Raw genomic sequence first — 16496 nt, forward strand, 5'->3', positions numbered from 1 at the left:
TGGTTACTTTCTAGGGGCAAATTAGTACCCCAAGAATGTGAGATAATAGAAAACTCGTAAAGAAACTCTAACATAGCATTCTTAAAATCTTCAAAGAAGTAAGTGAAATAGGAACCATAATGAAGGAGAAAGAATGAAACGTTAAAACTATAATGAACTTCTAAAACTGAAAAACCAAGTCGATGAAATTAAAAATGGACTAAATGAATACACCAAGAGTAGCTATAGCTACAGATAGAATTAGTCGACCAGAAGAATGATCTCAGAATAATACCTAGAATGTACCAGAGAAAGACAAAGAAATCAGAAATATAAAGGAGAGGTTAAAAGATATGGTGATTCCATGGAAAAGACATATATCTAAAAGAATTTCCTACAGAAAATTGAGTTAATGAGATGAAAACAACATTGAAGAGAATTGCTGAGAATACTCTAGAATCAATGAAAGGTTCTTAGATTGAAGAAGCACAGCAAGTACCAAGTAGGATAAATCCCTCACAATGAAACCGTAGAACACTAAACATAAAGTAATTCTTAATATCAATCTGATAGAAAAGATAGATAACCTAAAGAAATGGCAATTAGACTGCAGTAGATTTCTCGCATCAACAATTCAGTCTATTGTCCGTGCTGTGAGGAAGCAAGTAGCCACATGGAGAGGCCACAGATAGGGGTTCCAGCAAACAGAACCTAGTGAGGTCCCTGTCAGCAGCCAGGATCAACTGCCATATATGTAGGTGGATGAGCTATAAGATGATATTAGCCTCTCCAGCTGTCTCCACGTAGGGCAAAGAAGAGCTTTCCTTGCTGAATCCTAACCAAATTGCAACTCTGTGAGCAAAATAAATGATTATTAGTTGTTTTAAGCCACTAAATTTAGGGTAGTTTGTTACGTGGCAAAAGATAAATAGAACCAAGTGGCTTAAACTAATTGGGGCTTTTATTTTGCTCACATGGCAAGGATATTGGGAAATGTGGATTTGGGGGAGGGGAGGTGTTATGGGATTAGGGTATGTTGATTATTGGTGGTGGTGGTGAGGATAAAAAGGAAAATGAATATTGATTCGATAGCTACTTTCTTTTCATGTTCCAGAAGCATACGATTGTATTTGCTATAGCTTTTTAATAAGTTTTAACACATGGTGGGGTTAGTACTCCCACATTATTCTCTTGTTTTTCTAAAATTTCTAGGCATTTCTAGTTTATTTCTTCCATAAAAACTTTGGAACCAACCTACTTTAAAAATAAAACTTTGTTGATGTTATCACTGGTGTTATATTACATTTACAGGGAGAACTGACCTAGTTATATTGTTGATCTTCTGGATACAAAACATGGGTATATCTTTCCATGTGTTCAAGTCTTCTTAAATCTGAGTTCTATATACATAGATATTTGTGTATTATTGTCTGTATTTTTCTTTATGTTTGAAATATTTGATAACTGAAAATATAATTTAAAGTGAACGTAGATAATTGATCAAGAAAATAATTTCTTAATCTTAGGACTAAGAAACCTTACATTATTATGAGGCTGCAGTTTAACAAGTTTGAGAAAGCAAAGCTACATATATGTAGAGTAATTACTCACCTATTACTCTGAAAACCCAAAAACATTTAGAATGATTGGAGTGATGTAGCTTTGTTTCCTAAATCTATTTAAATCTCCATTCTTTAGTTTAATTCGGATAAAAAGCAAAAGCCCTAAATTATGCTAAAAGCTTAGATGTTTCTCTCATGATATATAGAATAAAAAACGGACAATGAGGTTTCATCATAATTGGGTCTTTCAAGGAAGCAGGTGCATCTGGAATCGTTTCCACCATGCTGCTCCTCTGCATCTGACTCTGACACCCATCAACGATGCTATCTAGCAATACACTTCACAGTGTAAATCAGAAAGTGTTGCTTCCTTTGAAGTGTCTATATGGTGATCCAAACCAAACATGTAGTTTCTCTTTGAGTTTTTTAAGGTAATAGTCATGATTAAATTCAGAATATCCACATTCCATTGGAAAGTCAAGACAGATGAAAGGTCAGTTACAAGGCCTAAATCAAACTATCAGCAAGTCTATATAAATATCTAACATAACAATCATGTTTTACTACTTCTAAGAAAATCTGAAATTTTTAAATAAAGAAAAAATTTCAGTTTCACATTAATTGAAAAGGTCTTAAAGATGTTGTAGTTGCCATAATCAGATCTAAGCAGCTTGCTCCCCTCCCTGCTGTAGAGCCCCTTAGTAGTTCCCCTAAATTCTATTTTCCGCCTTAATTCCCCTTTGCCATGTAATGTAATATATGCACAGTCACATACTCATAGGTACTAGGGACTCTTTGGGAAGCCATTACTCTGCTTACCACAGCACGTACTATATACATTTCTGAATCTATGTTCTATTTCTCAGTGACAAAAGGTTAAAAGTTTAACTGTGGCATGTAAACAAAAAAAATTCATATACAACCAAGAAAATTACACCTTTTAATTTAGTGTTACGGAATAATCTCCAAGAAATATCAGAACTATTGTGTAACATACGTTATCATTTATGTAAAAAGGCGTAAGGGAAAGCACATCTATATGCATTTGCTTCGATATGCTCAAAACCCATAGGAAAACAAAAGCAATGCAAAATAAAGCAAGGGTAGGAGTTTTTCTATCCGCCTTAGAAGTATTTCTTAGTAACCTAAAACCAAGATAATGATAAGGAATCATCACCAGCCCTTGAAAAGACACATAGAATTGCATGAAATTTACAGGGAAAATAATATGGAATTACTATGTAAACAAAGCCTTTCCCTAGCAATTGTATATTTTAGGGTATCACTAACAAAATAAAAAGGAATGTCATGCAGATGGAAAATTATACTATTCAGTTTATCTAGAACGTGAATTCTGTGGCAGAATTCAGAATTGCAAATGAAACAATAGATAAATACTACTAGTTATGTAATGGTTGGGAACCTCCTGGAGAGCAGCCAACCCCCTGGAATGTGGCCAAGCACGACGTCCCAGGGGAGCCACAGAGAAAAGAGGTCCCTCCACCTGTGGCATGGGGGCCGCTGGAGCGTTTTCGGGCTGTGCTTGAACACTGACGTACCAGCTTTTCCTTCTGACTCATTAAGAAGTCAGGGACAGAGGATGCTGGTCTGAAGGGCAGAAACAGACTAATGTCAACGCAGAAACTCCTAGTCTATTCTGCATTCACTTGGGGCCATCCTGAGAATCCCACATTCATGGGCAAGGAAAGGCCAGTTCATACTAGATTTCATTCACTCATGCCTTCATTTTTTTCATTTCTTTGCTCATTCATTTAATCAATATTTAGAGTGGCTTTAGCTTCCCACTGCTAGCAGAATAAAACATAGTGTATGATTTCAATATATAAATATTCAAAACAGGCAAAACTATGCTATTTTGCTTAGGGATGAATACAAAGGGGATAAAATTATGTATTAAAATAATAAAATGACTATCATAAAAGTCAAGGTGATGGTTACATCCATGGAAAGTGAGGTAAAGGTCATCAGAAAGGGACACACACCTGGGGGAGGTGAAGGATGGCAGTCTTGGGTCAGGCGGTCCATCAGGCGGCACTGTTCTTAGATGCCTAACCACTTAATGCACGGAGAAAAGTGACTATGTAGATATCGATTAGAGTCATTCTGGGTAGAGCAAAACAGATTTTGCACTTGAAGATGCTAATGACTGTGCATTCTTATTACTCTTATTACTCTCCTCCTAAGTTTAAAAATAATTGTCACAGCCACATTTCTTGGAGACCTACACATAAGACAGCAGTGGCTAGTAATACTAACTACCTGGAAAATTAAATCTGATTTCTCGTTCTTATATATAAATGGACAATCACACGCTGGATGACATTGGAAGGAACCTTATGAATGAATGATACCAACTACCCTGGAATTTTCTAGGTATCAGTATTTCTCTGGGTGTCCTTATTTAATAGCTCTGAATGGCATTTAATGTCATTTATTACTCATGCTTGCTTAAACTCTTATTCTTTGACAAGAGATGATCAACCCTGTAGGTCTAACATTGGATCATTAAGATTTCCAGAAGAATACAATTTTTAAAATGTAGGGAAATATGTAAAAAGATAAAATAAAATAAAATTTCCCAGAGCTTAAGTAACACATGAATAATCAGACTCGAATGGTCTATAAAAGCTAAGGAGGATGAATTAGAAAAACTTAGTCTTGGACATAGCTTCATTACATTTCAGACCCAAAATACAAAAAGACAATCCTAGAAAATACTGCAAAAGAAATATAGGCCACCTATAAAGGAATAAGAATCAGGGGACCTTCAGACTTATGGATTTTTACAATGAAGTTTATACAATGTTCTAAAAGTTCTGAGGAAAAATTATTTTAAACTTAGAATGTTATAGTCAGCTAAACTATTGAGCACGGAGGGAGAATGAGATATTTAAATATCAAAATTTCTCTTTTACATACTCTTTTTGAGAAGGTTACTTAAGTAAAGCAAAAGTGAAACACACATGGAAATTTTTTAACAATTCCTGGATAACAGCTGTGTAGGAGGTGACTAATCTGAATTAGAATAAGAAGCTGGTGGGCTCTGGGGAAAAAAATGCCCTCAAGGAGAAGAGGAGAATAAATTCTAAAAATAGACTAGTGGTTACCAAAGGGTAGGGAGGATGGGGGAGGGAGGAGGTAGATGGGGTAAAGGGGGTCAAATATGTGGTGACAGAAAGAAATCTAACTATGTGAGGTGAACAGACAGTGTGTGTATATATATATATATATATATATATATATATATATATATATATATATACGCCTTAAAGTGTACAGCTGAAACTTATTGGATTTCATTAACCAAAGTCACCATAAAATAAATAAATAAATTTTTAAAATGAAATAAATAAAAAATAAAACTAGATAGGAGTGAATAAATAAGGAATTAGAAACCACGGGGGGGGGGGGAATACCCCACAAGTGTACAAAAGAGTCAATTGTGAAGTAAGCTTACACAAGGCATAACTGTGAGAGACTGATGGACAGTAAAGAAATCTACTTGATACAGACCTCAGAGACATCCTCTGAGCGATCCAAGTCAGAACACTCAACCAGCAGAGAATAAAATGTGTTCCCAGAATACAATTTGGCCCTTTAGTGTATAAGATTTATGTAGACAAAATAGTAGACTTAAATATGGTTATGGATCACAACAATATAAAAGTAGAAAACTCCCAGAAGTTGAGAGGGAGAAGGGTGGAACGGGAGTGGGCCGGTTAGGGCCGGTGAGGGTCCCAATATCCTCATACATCAAGCGATGATATAGAGTTGATGGAACAAAAAATATAATTTTAAGTATATTAATTGAGGCTATAAATAAAACTCATTAATGAAATAAACATATTAAAATACTTGAGTTGCCACGGGCTGAGGTGGGGAATGAAACTGCCCGCAAAAGGGGCATGAGGGAAGTTTATGCGGTGACGGAGAGATTCGGTACTTGACTTTGATGGTGGTTACCAGACTGTTCAGGTTTGTCAAAGGTCACAGAACTGTACCTGCCAAAAGAGTGAATTTCACTGCATGTAATTTATAACTCAAGGAGCCCAATGAGGAGAGAAGAAATGTAAGTGAATTAAATCCTCGCCTTTCGCATTGGAGACTCAAAAGTAATGTATGAAGGTGACAAATCAACAAATAGCAATATAAGCAGGGAATCAGCAAGGGGAATTACCACAAGAAACAGCCAAAAGTGCTTCTTGGGAGCAGTGCCGGAGAAACAGGCTGCTAGTTAGCTTTGTAATCTTACAATCTATATGTTTTACTTATTTATTGGCGTCGGTATTCGTTTAATTTCTGAACTATTTGTAAAACACAGAAAAATTCCCTGAGTGGTAAGAAGAACCTCTATGGATCTTTTGCCCAATAATCGTTAGAGCAAAGGTCTAACCCAGGCTCATGCGCTGTCCCAGACGTCACGTCTCCCCAGGCTCCGTCGACACGAACAGTTCTTCACTCTTTTCTTGACTTTCAAGATCTTGATATTTTTGGAGAGTATATGCCGGTCATTTTGTTTTGTTCTTTGGTTTGGGTTAGTCTGATGTTTCCTCATGATTAGACCCAATTTAGGTATTTTGGCTCTAATATCACTGAAGAAATGCTGTGTTCTCTCATTGCACCTTAGCAGAGGGTCCAACAGGTGGATTTGCTCATTCCTGCTGGTATTAACCAAGATAACATCTACCAGCTTTCTGCAGTGTAAAGTTAAATTTCTCTTCTTTATAATTAATTAGTATTTTGAAGGAGGCTATTTTAAGGCTACATAAAATACTATTACACATCCTGCTTTCACCCATTAATTTTAAGACCCACTGATGCTTTTTACCTGAATTGGTTATTACTGTGATTGCCAAATGGTAAATTTTATTGAGTAGACTCGTAGATTCCTATTTACAAAATGGATTATAATCTATTAGTGTCATTATTTATTTTGAGCCTCAATTTGTTCCAAATTTGGTCAGTGAGCCTCCCTTTGCTGGTTTCTGTGTCATTTTGACATGTCCCTGTCATTCTTTAAGAGCATTCTCTTACTTTCCCACACAACAGGATATTCCAGGCTCATCTTGTTCTTTTTCTGCTTCAGTCCTGGAATCGGTCAATTCTCTAAAGTTCCTTTTAGTGAAGGATGGCATTTAAAAACCAAGCTTTGGGTGGTAGGTGTGCTCATTGCTATTAGGGTCTCAAAGCTTCCAGTATCTCTCAATGACATAGCTAGGAAATATGCATATGCATGTATGCAAATATGCACATACACTTGCATATATAATTATGTCTATATCTCTGCATATCAACAACCACGGTTCATACTGATAACCCCAATACCATTCTAATCCCAAAGGGCTCATCTTAGTCTTCTTCTTTTCCATATTTGTACCTCCTTCCTCCAAGATTGAAAAATACTGGCTCTTGTCATCCTCGAGATATTTACCTTTTTTGTTTAACTCCTCTCTCTATACAATCTCCTGAAGCCATCAGGTTGCCACCCTACTTGTGCGCCATCCCTGTGGCTCTGGCCACAGCCAGGCTGCCTTCCCATCCCACTTAGCATACATTATTTTGACAAAAACTTAAAAAAAAAAAGAAAATAATAAGTAGTCAAATACTACAAAAAGGACAAAAATAAATTGTGAGAATTTGTCTCAAAGAATGTTCTTGCTGCTCTAAAAATCAAGGGGAAACCCAGACCCATGGTTTCCCATCCCCTACCACCCACACCACAATTGTAATGTACTTCAAAGTTTGATCTGTTCTAGAAAGAAGTGAGAAGTGCATAGTTTGACCACATTATTCCTATATTTATGTCGTGCACTGCTCATAGCCCGAACATATGCCTGCACACACGTGCGCGCGCACACACACACAGAGTCTCAAGCACCCTACTTTATTCTCCAGGCACATGGTAACCTGAGTTTAGCACACAGAGGCTATCTTTACCTGAAATGTCACAGTAAACCGTCTGTTGGTAAAGCCTGGCTTCCAGAGGGTTAAAATACACAGTGATTTCAGCTGATGAGTTGGGCCAGACATCACCTTCCTGGAAAACATGAAAGAATCATTAAAAAAAATTTAAAAACAACATGATGAAAGGTAGGTACTGATGTTAATTGTTATTATTATTACATATGAAGGAAATACTTTTACAACAAATAAAGCACTATTTTATCCAAGAGAGTTAGCTTATGCTACTTGTTAAGAGGTGGTACAAGTTGGAGATGAGCTTCGAAAATAATTTCAGTGAATCCGTGAATATATAACGAGTTTATATAAATAAAAGTTATATTAGTTTATAACTAGAATGTTTAGGAAATTTTTAAAACTTGTGTATTCAATGAGCGATCATTGTATACCAATGTGTTCCCAGCACTGGGCTTCAGAGATGAAGGATGTGGTCTAAGACTACAGGAAGCTCACGTGTTCGACGGATAATAAATGCGAAGTGAGTAGCTTATAAGACACATGGTAAGTGCTGTGCCCATATAAATAAGGTCCAGATGGGCCACGGAGAAAGAATAACCTAACTTACTTGATGGAAGGACCACATTCCTAACTTTTAAGGTGACAGCAGAAGGAAATATTCTTAGTCTATAAAAACACAGCAATGGCCCAAGGTGGAAACATGGCCAGATCAGACCCTGGTTCGGATTCAGTGTGACATTTCTCACTTTAATTCAAACCACTCAAAAGTGATAAAAGGAAACCAAATTTTGAAATTCTAGTACACATGCCATATATCAGAATACCCTTAAGATATTCTATGAAAAATATTTCATACTAACCATACAACCTGGGTTAGTATTTCATACTAACCGTACAACTATAACTTCTCTGGGCTGCAAAAGGAGATGCTAATAATATACCTGCCTCAAAGGGTTTCCTAAGGTCTGAGGAGGTCGTGTGGGTCAAATGCTTTGCCCCACATTCAGTACATAGTAAGAGCTCAGTAAATAGCTGTTTACTATAATTGATGTTATTTTTACACCGCTTGGAAATCCTGAGTTTATTGGAAAAATTAGGAGAGAAAGTTGTATGTTTTCTCTATGGGTTTTGTAATAGGGCCAACTAGGGCATATGTGATAAACATCCAAAATCTATAAACGTACCCGCCACATAAATAGAAAACTAAAGAAAGACAATGAGATAAATAATTAGGCTCCAATTTCAGACAGTTCCCAACACATATTCTATTTCCAGTCTGGGTAGGAATGAACATAGTGTGGGAATAAAGAATCAAGCAGAGAACGAAATGGTTTAAAATGCAGACATCCAACAAGAGGGGGAAAATAGAAAACAAGAGCCAATTTGGATTTATTTATGAAGGTAACAGCCTGATCAGTGTGGTTCTCAGGCTTCAGAATGATGACAAGTACAGAAACAGCAGTGAGGGCGTGAGCGTCCTGTGGATCCTCGAAGCTCTCGCCTCCCAGATTAGCCAGCTAGAATGAAGGCTCTAAGAGGGTAGGCAGTGTTTTATCCCCAGGACCTAAATCAGAGGTACCTCATAGTAAGCGCTCAACATTTTTATAGAATCAGTCATATCCACTCACTCTGCACATTGTGTAGTTATTAGCATGTGCCTGTTCATCTTTACAGCCTGTTTCTGCCATTTTTTTCCTCAACTGGAACTACAAAAGTCATATAGTTTTAGAGCTGACAGGAACCTCTGAGGTCATGCAAGGAATAAGCAATTTCTAAAGCACTTTCATTTATTTAGGCATTTCCATTTATTTATGGCACTTTTCCAAACCTTGAAACAAGTATCTGTTCCCTTCTGATAAATGGCAAATACCTGGCCCCTTTGATTAGCAGATGTCTTAGTGATCTGGAGTATTAGGAAAGCCAAGCAGAAGGGGTGGTCCATCTGGTCACTGGTATATCGGTAAGTATTCTACCTCGGAATGACTGAAATCTGGGCTTCCTTCTAACCCACAGGGCAAATGTATTCCCCTGGTGGGTTTGTTTAGGAGTGTAGACTGGACATAGTTAACTTGTTCCTATCCAAACTAATTGACCAGAGTAGCCATCTTAGATCCCTAGAAAACTGCTAGAAAAGCCTTCCCAGTGGCAGAAAATATCTCCCAAAATGATCCACTGGAAGTCAGACAAGCTCAGTACATGCAGGCAAATTCAAGGGCCTTATGCTTTGGGATGGGCCAGCTCATTTTCAAAAGCATTATCCCAACAAGAGAATCCAGGGTCCATGTGTAGACAAGAAGGCAACACATCTTGGATACCCCATCATCAAAGAAGTCTGATGATCAGAACTGGTGGGCTGGAAAATGGTGGGATAAACATGCTCCAGAGAGGCAACCAGAATCTCCCCAGAGGAGGCACTGTTGATGTCTAGATGTGATCCATGAGAGGACCATCTGAGATGGAGGTTCCCTGAGGCTAGGACGCCCTTCTGCTAGGTGAGGGAAGACCAGTGCAAGGGAATCTGAGCCCACTGGTTGCGACTGGTAGGCTCAGAGCTTCCTTATCCTGGGCTGCAGCTGTTTTATTGTGCCCGTGACATTTGCTAGTAACCTGCAGCTCTATCGAGTCTCAGGAGATAATTTAAGGACATTCCTATTCTAAAAGCCTCTCCTGAGCTTGTATCAGGTAATGTGTATTAAGAGGGCTATGAGGATCTGTAAAATCAGAAGTGTGGTCATTCAGTTTTCTCTCACAGAGGGATGCCGTCAATATTAGGCCATTTGAAGGAATTATGAACATCTACAAGGACAGTTATTTTTCAGTTGCGATTAAAATAAAAATTAAATAACCTCTATTTCTTTATAGCAAAAACTCAATACAGCATTTTCTAGCAAATCAGAGAAAGCAAACCGCAGAAACGGGCAGTTGGCCTAAAATGAACTCACTTTCACATATATATCTTTGAAACATTTCATATTACTTCTCCAACACTTCTGATATTAACATCCATGCCATTCATGTCTCTGAAAAAAATTTTTCTTTCTTTATTGCTCAGTTCTTACATTTCTGAAAACAAAAACATTCAGAATTTTCCCTGCTGGCTGTGACATCAATATCCTGCCTTCTCAGTCTTATGAAACCACCCTTACCACTCAGAACCCCTGGCTGTTCTACTTGCCATCTATACATGGCCCCTCTCCCAAGGAGAGATGAAGTATACGGGATCTAATCGGCATGTGACTGTTATTTGTTGAAAATAATTGTCAAAATGACCTTCAATTATATTGTACTTATCGTCCTTCTTGGTCATATTTCATTCCCCACCCCCCAGATTCATAACAGCATTTCACTTATTAATCAAGTGGCCTGTTAGTAGGAATCAACTTTGAATTTTCAGGTCTAAAGCCAACTCCCATATGATGGTTTTACCCAAATATTTAAATATTACTGGCAATGGAAACTTCATGTTTCCTCTGGGACAAGAACAAGTGACCTGATGGATACAGATGGACAAGACTTTCTGAAAGCTATCTCTGAACATACTGCCACTGGTTCATGATAGGTCATTAATGCAATCATGACAAAAGCGTCCTTTAAAAATGTTCCAAAAGTTATAATGGCAATGATTAAAGGGGCTCTTTTAAAAATCTCCCTTGAAAATCCTTAAATAGAAAAACATGTACCTAAAAGTTACCTTCCTTCCCCTTCCTCTATTTCCCATCTCCCTTCTTCCTTCCTTCAATCCCTCCTTCTCTCCCTTTCTTTTATCCTTCCTTCCAATGAAGGGTTATTTCTCACAACTTTTGCAAAATCGAAACCCAAACTGCAAGAACAGAGTTACATTACGTTTAAGTTTAATAAGTTACTTGGTTTCTCTGGAAAGTACTTTATACTATTACTCAATACCTATATTTATCATTTAAAATCATTATTTTAATTCCGAACTTAATATTGAGAAGAGTGATCCAAACTTTTGCCTACTCACGTGTTATACTTTCCAGTCATGTCTCTAACCTAACAAGAGATTGAATCATATTTCAATCTAAATCAAAATTTTTGCAGCCATTAACTGAGAGCTCATGTTCTCGGCATTGTGTTAAGTGCTGATATGCATCATTACTATCTAGCTCAGTCTTTACAACCATGTAAAGCAGTACTGTACCCATTTTAAAGATGAGAGAACCAAAGCAAAGAGAAGTTAAGTTTCTTACCCAAGGCCACTCTAACAGTAAGTGGCAGAGCTGCGTTTCTATAATATTTTTTTCTTTAACATCCTGAACCCCACAGCAAGTATAAGAAAAGGTCAGGCCTCACATTTCTCACATCATAAAAAAATGCCAGAAGGAACTTAAAAATGATACGACTGATAATCAGACCTAAATGAAGCCAGCACGACTTGGTGTTCCTGTCTCGTGAACATAACAGGACACCCTGCCTGCTCATATGTTCAGGTGTCTTGGAAGGTGATTCACAGGAGGTTCTTTTGGATGACGTAATCTACATTAGTATTTTGCAGCTCCTGAGAAATGCATTCGTAGATCTTTATCCAGCTATCCTGGTTGGGCCTGGTCTGGTCAGCTCAGGACAAGGTTAGTGAATAATGACTTCGAGAGCAGCTATAATGTGTAATAAATTCCAACCTGTTCTACTGAAATGAAAATATTCTTGACTACATAAATACTTTCAGCTACCTTATCATATTTAAGAAAAATTTAAAGAATTTCTCTTGAGAAATAAAAATGTCCTCTTAGAAGTCAAATTTCTATCAATCAATTGGGGGGAAAAAAACCACTGATTAGAAGCTACAATCTATTTCACTACCCACAATTACTCTTCTAGAACCTTCCGGGTAAATGAGAGAAATTATGGCTCTCTTTATTGTCACTCAGGGTAAACAAAATTTGTCTCAAAGAGAAATAGAAAAAATAATGCAAGCAAAAAATTGAAGGTAAAGTATGCTAATCATCATTGTGAGAAAAGATCTAATTGGCACATGTCATACAAGAAGATTTTTCTACTCCTTATCTCTTCAGACAAGAAAGTGAATTTGGTAAAGCTTCAATTCTCAAGACAATGACCAGAAAAGTTTCTAAGATAGGGGTCTAAGGTTTGGTCATCTGTGAGAGGAAGTTTCATAGAAGGTATGTTCTATTTGGGCTGTAACACTCTAACCCATATATGGTGAAAATTCCAACGGGATTTTATAGAGCTGAGGTAGCTGTATATGATGTTCATCCCTTCCTCTGGACAGAACAGATCTGTGTCTCTTCCAACAAGGAGGGGTGTCAACTTATTTAATGAGCCATGAGGAACCTTGCTGTTTCCAAGACTTCCCTAGGCCTCCTTCCACCCGCCCTGGTTCTCCGGTACAATAGTGAATGTACCAGTACACTTGGAAAGGGTTTGGCCAAGTGCAAAGATCTGAGAGGATAAAGAAAAATAAAGAGGTGCTGAAGAATGGGAAAACAGGACTCACGAAGAGCTGGGACTTGTCAAGGACAGTTTGCTCTCAGTGGATCGCTGTCCTTTCTCCTTTCTGGTGTCCATTTCCAAGGAGTCAGCTCCCACACGTTTGCAATGTGACTCAATGGCAAACGGTACAAGAAGGAGAAAGGGTTTGCATAAAAAGCTAGATGTTTCCTCTTTGGTAGCCATCTGGGCTTCCACCCAACCTGTTTCTGCTGAGCTCACATGCAAGGCCGATTTGGAAAAAATAAAGTAAACTAAATTTGAGCTGTGCTTTTAAGTTCTGAATTGCTGAACCTCGTGTTTTGCGGAGGCCTAGGTAATGACGAAGCACGGTTTACTATTACTTACATGGTCATAAAGAAATCAAGTTTCTCTCCCTTTTTAAGTTTTAGTTAAATTAAGCTGAAGCTTTCTCAGGGATATTAGATGAATTTTTCTTTGATGGAAAAGACAATTGCTAATAGAAACAGAAATGTTTTCCCTACTCACTGATGTCAGTCAATCGGCTAAGACCAGTTTGGGCAAATACTTTTAAATTCTCAGACTTCTTTTTAGACAAAATATCAAATGTTCAACATTCAGGAAATTGCTGCATCTTAAAAGTGTGACCTGAGCCAGCAGTACCAGAGTTCAGAAGCAAGGCCAGCACACCTGTGCTGTGATTTCGCAGAGGGCTCCTAGACACCCATGGAAATCAAAAGCTTAATTCTCTCCTTTTGTCCTGTAATATTCTTCTGCCTCTCAACTCTCAGAATTGTAGTTTTTGTTTTTGACTTTCTCTCATTCAGAGTACCCAAGAGACCTAAGCTGAGGATATAACAAAATGAGACTGTCAAAATTCTGTACAGCCTGAGTCTATCTAGTATAATACAATATTATATTTCTGAAAGTAGTCAATTTAACTTGCTTTTCTGGAAGGCACAATACATGCTTAATAGACTCAGTTTTACAATTCTGTCCCAAAAGGAAGAAAAAAGATACAGAAACAGGCGGCTTGAGAAATGATCATTATTCTATCCTAGGTAAGGAGTAAATAAAAAAAAATTGGGCTAATTACAGTAGTACTCCAAGATATTGTATCAAAAGAATTGACATGAGGAACTTGACATCAACAGTATAGTAATACTCCGCATGTTTTAATGACCAGAATGATGATTATGTTACTATTAGAATATCAACAAATTACCAAGCTAAAAAAAGTCCTTCTGGACCTCCGTCCTGTATCTGTCCAGGACTCCCTTCTCCCTGTGGTCACTCTGGGTCCTTGCCTAATACCTTCTGTTGAGAATGAGCACCTCTGGAATCTCTCAAAAGACAAACTCCCATTTTTGTCCTCTGCTACCACCTCAGTACTCGAGATGCCCTGGGTATAGCTCCTCAAGGTTCAAACAACGGACCCTGTGGGAACGTTATGCAATGAGCACAATGAGCAAAAAGAAAGTGAGCCAAGACAATGGGGCTCACCAGGGGCCAAGGGTAAACAGGTTATAGAACAGAGTGAGAACATTCAGTTCTAGAGTTTTAGTCCGTCATTTTTATAGCATTGTATAGAACTATTTCTCACCTGATTATATTAATAAAATTTTATTAAATTCAACCCCATCATACCTCTGGGCATTTTAGGGACACTGACTGATCTCTTCATCTTGAATCTACTTGCTCTAAATTGGAAAAACCTCTAAAATAGGTACAATGTTCCCATAAAACACACAGTGTGCAGAGAATACAACAAGAGCTAAACCAACCGTGGTTGTAGCTGACTCATTTGAAGAACGAAGATATACAGACCCAGGTCTGAGAAAATAAGTATATCATTCGTAACATTTCTTCTTTCTTTTCAGATACTAAAGTAACGTTTGTTTTTTTTCCCCTTTTCTAAAGTTCACCTCACTAGAAGACGATGTCCTTCTTCAGTGGACACACAAGCTGGCAGTCCCTAAGCCCCAAGGATCAACCTTTTATTTTTATTTTTTGAACAGGATATCAATTACAGATCGATTGTTAGATCAATAGGTAACACTGTGTGGTTTTAATCTCTCTTTCTACTGTGAATTCAACTCATATTGAGAAGCTAATTAAAAGGAAATATACTCTACTAAAAAAAACATTAACTGCTGGTGCATAGCTCAACTGCTCAACTGTCAGAAATTAAATAGTGGTTTTGGCATAACTGATCTGATCGTGAGCAAGATTCAGAAGAGCCCTTCAGTAGAAAATAGTGGTGAACCAACCACAAGGGTAGAAAGGCATGTAAGATAGGCTGATGAGCTCTCTGCGGGCTGGCCTCCAATCAGCCATCCTTCTCTGTGAATTCACAGCCTCTCACTTTGCAGGGTCTCTTGAAAGCTGAGCACCCGTGCGCTGTGTTGGGCCCTCTACGACTTTTCTTCTTTGCTCTGCTTTTGGAATATCCATCTGCTTTTCATGCCTTTTGGTGAAGAACTCTGTAAGATTCTCACATCTGACTTCCACTCCTCACTGCTTCCCCCACAAATTAATGATTGCATTTACAAAACCTTTTGGACATCTATTATCACTTCGAATTCAACATGTTCGGAACCAAACTCATCATCATTAACTGATCTCCCTCCCTCTATCTGTCCCTCCCTCCTGCCTTCCTTCCTTCCTCCATTAATTGGCACTATGGTAGGTCTGAAGCACAGATGAGGACAGGGCACTCTTTGACCTTCAGGAGCTCAGAGTCTGTTCCCCAAATAGAGAATCATGACTTAAGAGTCAAAAAGTATCCAGTGTCCTACCCTTAAAAAAAGAAAAAAAAAAATCCTCATTTTGTATACAATGCAACCGAAGCCAAGAGAGATCAAATGGCTTATTTAAGGTCACATTCACTATTGGCAAAGCTAGGAATTAAACCCAGGACTCCTGACTTGCTAATTTCTATCAAAGACATCATAATTCTCCCTTCCACTCTATTCAGGTTCTGAGGAGACACATCGTTCCTCACCATGTCTCACTCTCAATGACTAGTCAATCAGAAAGCACTTTAATGCCTTTCTTATGAACATCTCTCACATCTGCCATTTCCTTTGCTTTCCAACCATCGCCAGGCCAGCCATCCAGGTCAGCATCATCCTCACACATCACCCTGAACTTGTAGATGGTCAGTCTCCCTGACCCTTCCTGTACTAGTGCATTTCCCCTACCTGACCAGCACCCACCCTTTCACTTTCTATCTACCTTCCTCTGACTTGGTCCACGTATGACTACTAGGATAACAGACCTGAAACACCTTGAACACATGATTCTGCTCTGAGCCCTGCAGTCAGTCTCAGATACCCTTGGCATACTGTGTGGGGAAGGGGTCTATGGCCAAGGGCAAATACTGCTTGTATTCTACCACTTGAAGAATTGTTTTTTCTTGAATCAGAATTTCCCAAACTTACTTGCCCATCCAGTGTTTGCAGAAATACACTGTGGGGGACAACAGCCTGCAGGCTACAGCACAACAGGTTGACCAGGCAGCCCGGATTTCCTCTACTCTCTTTCCCAATCTTCTTTTTTATTCTCCATGATTGCCTGCCCCAGAAA

General features: G+C 38.2%; 1 protein-coding gene across 5 annotated transcripts in view; it reads right to left on the reverse strand.

Annotated features, from left to right (window-relative positions):
- HYDIN (HYDIN axonemal central pair apparatus protein) overlaps nt 1-16496 on the reverse strand; it is a 310335-nt gene that overhangs the window by 193525 nt on the left and 100314 nt on the right. For 4 of the 5 annotated variants that reach the window (XM_016164411.2, XM_036231381.1, XM_036231382.1 and 1 more), the window contains one exon: nt 7500-7599. In XM_016164411.2, coding sequence (XP_016019897.2) covers nt 7500-7599 — 100 coding nt within the window. Of the gene's footprint in view, nt 1-7499; nt 7600-16496 lie in introns of those variants that run through there. The other variant, XM_036231384.1, reaches the window with a different exon arrangement.

The sequence above is a fragment of the Rousettus aegyptiacus genome, unplaced genomic scaffold, assembly GCF_014176215.1.
Source record: "Rousettus aegyptiacus isolate mRouAeg1 unplaced genomic scaffold, mRouAeg1.p scaffold_m13_p_14, whole genome shotgun sequence".
In the NCBI taxonomy this organism is placed as follows: domain Eukaryota; kingdom Metazoa; phylum Chordata; class Mammalia; order Chiroptera; family Pteropodidae; genus Rousettus; species Rousettus aegyptiacus.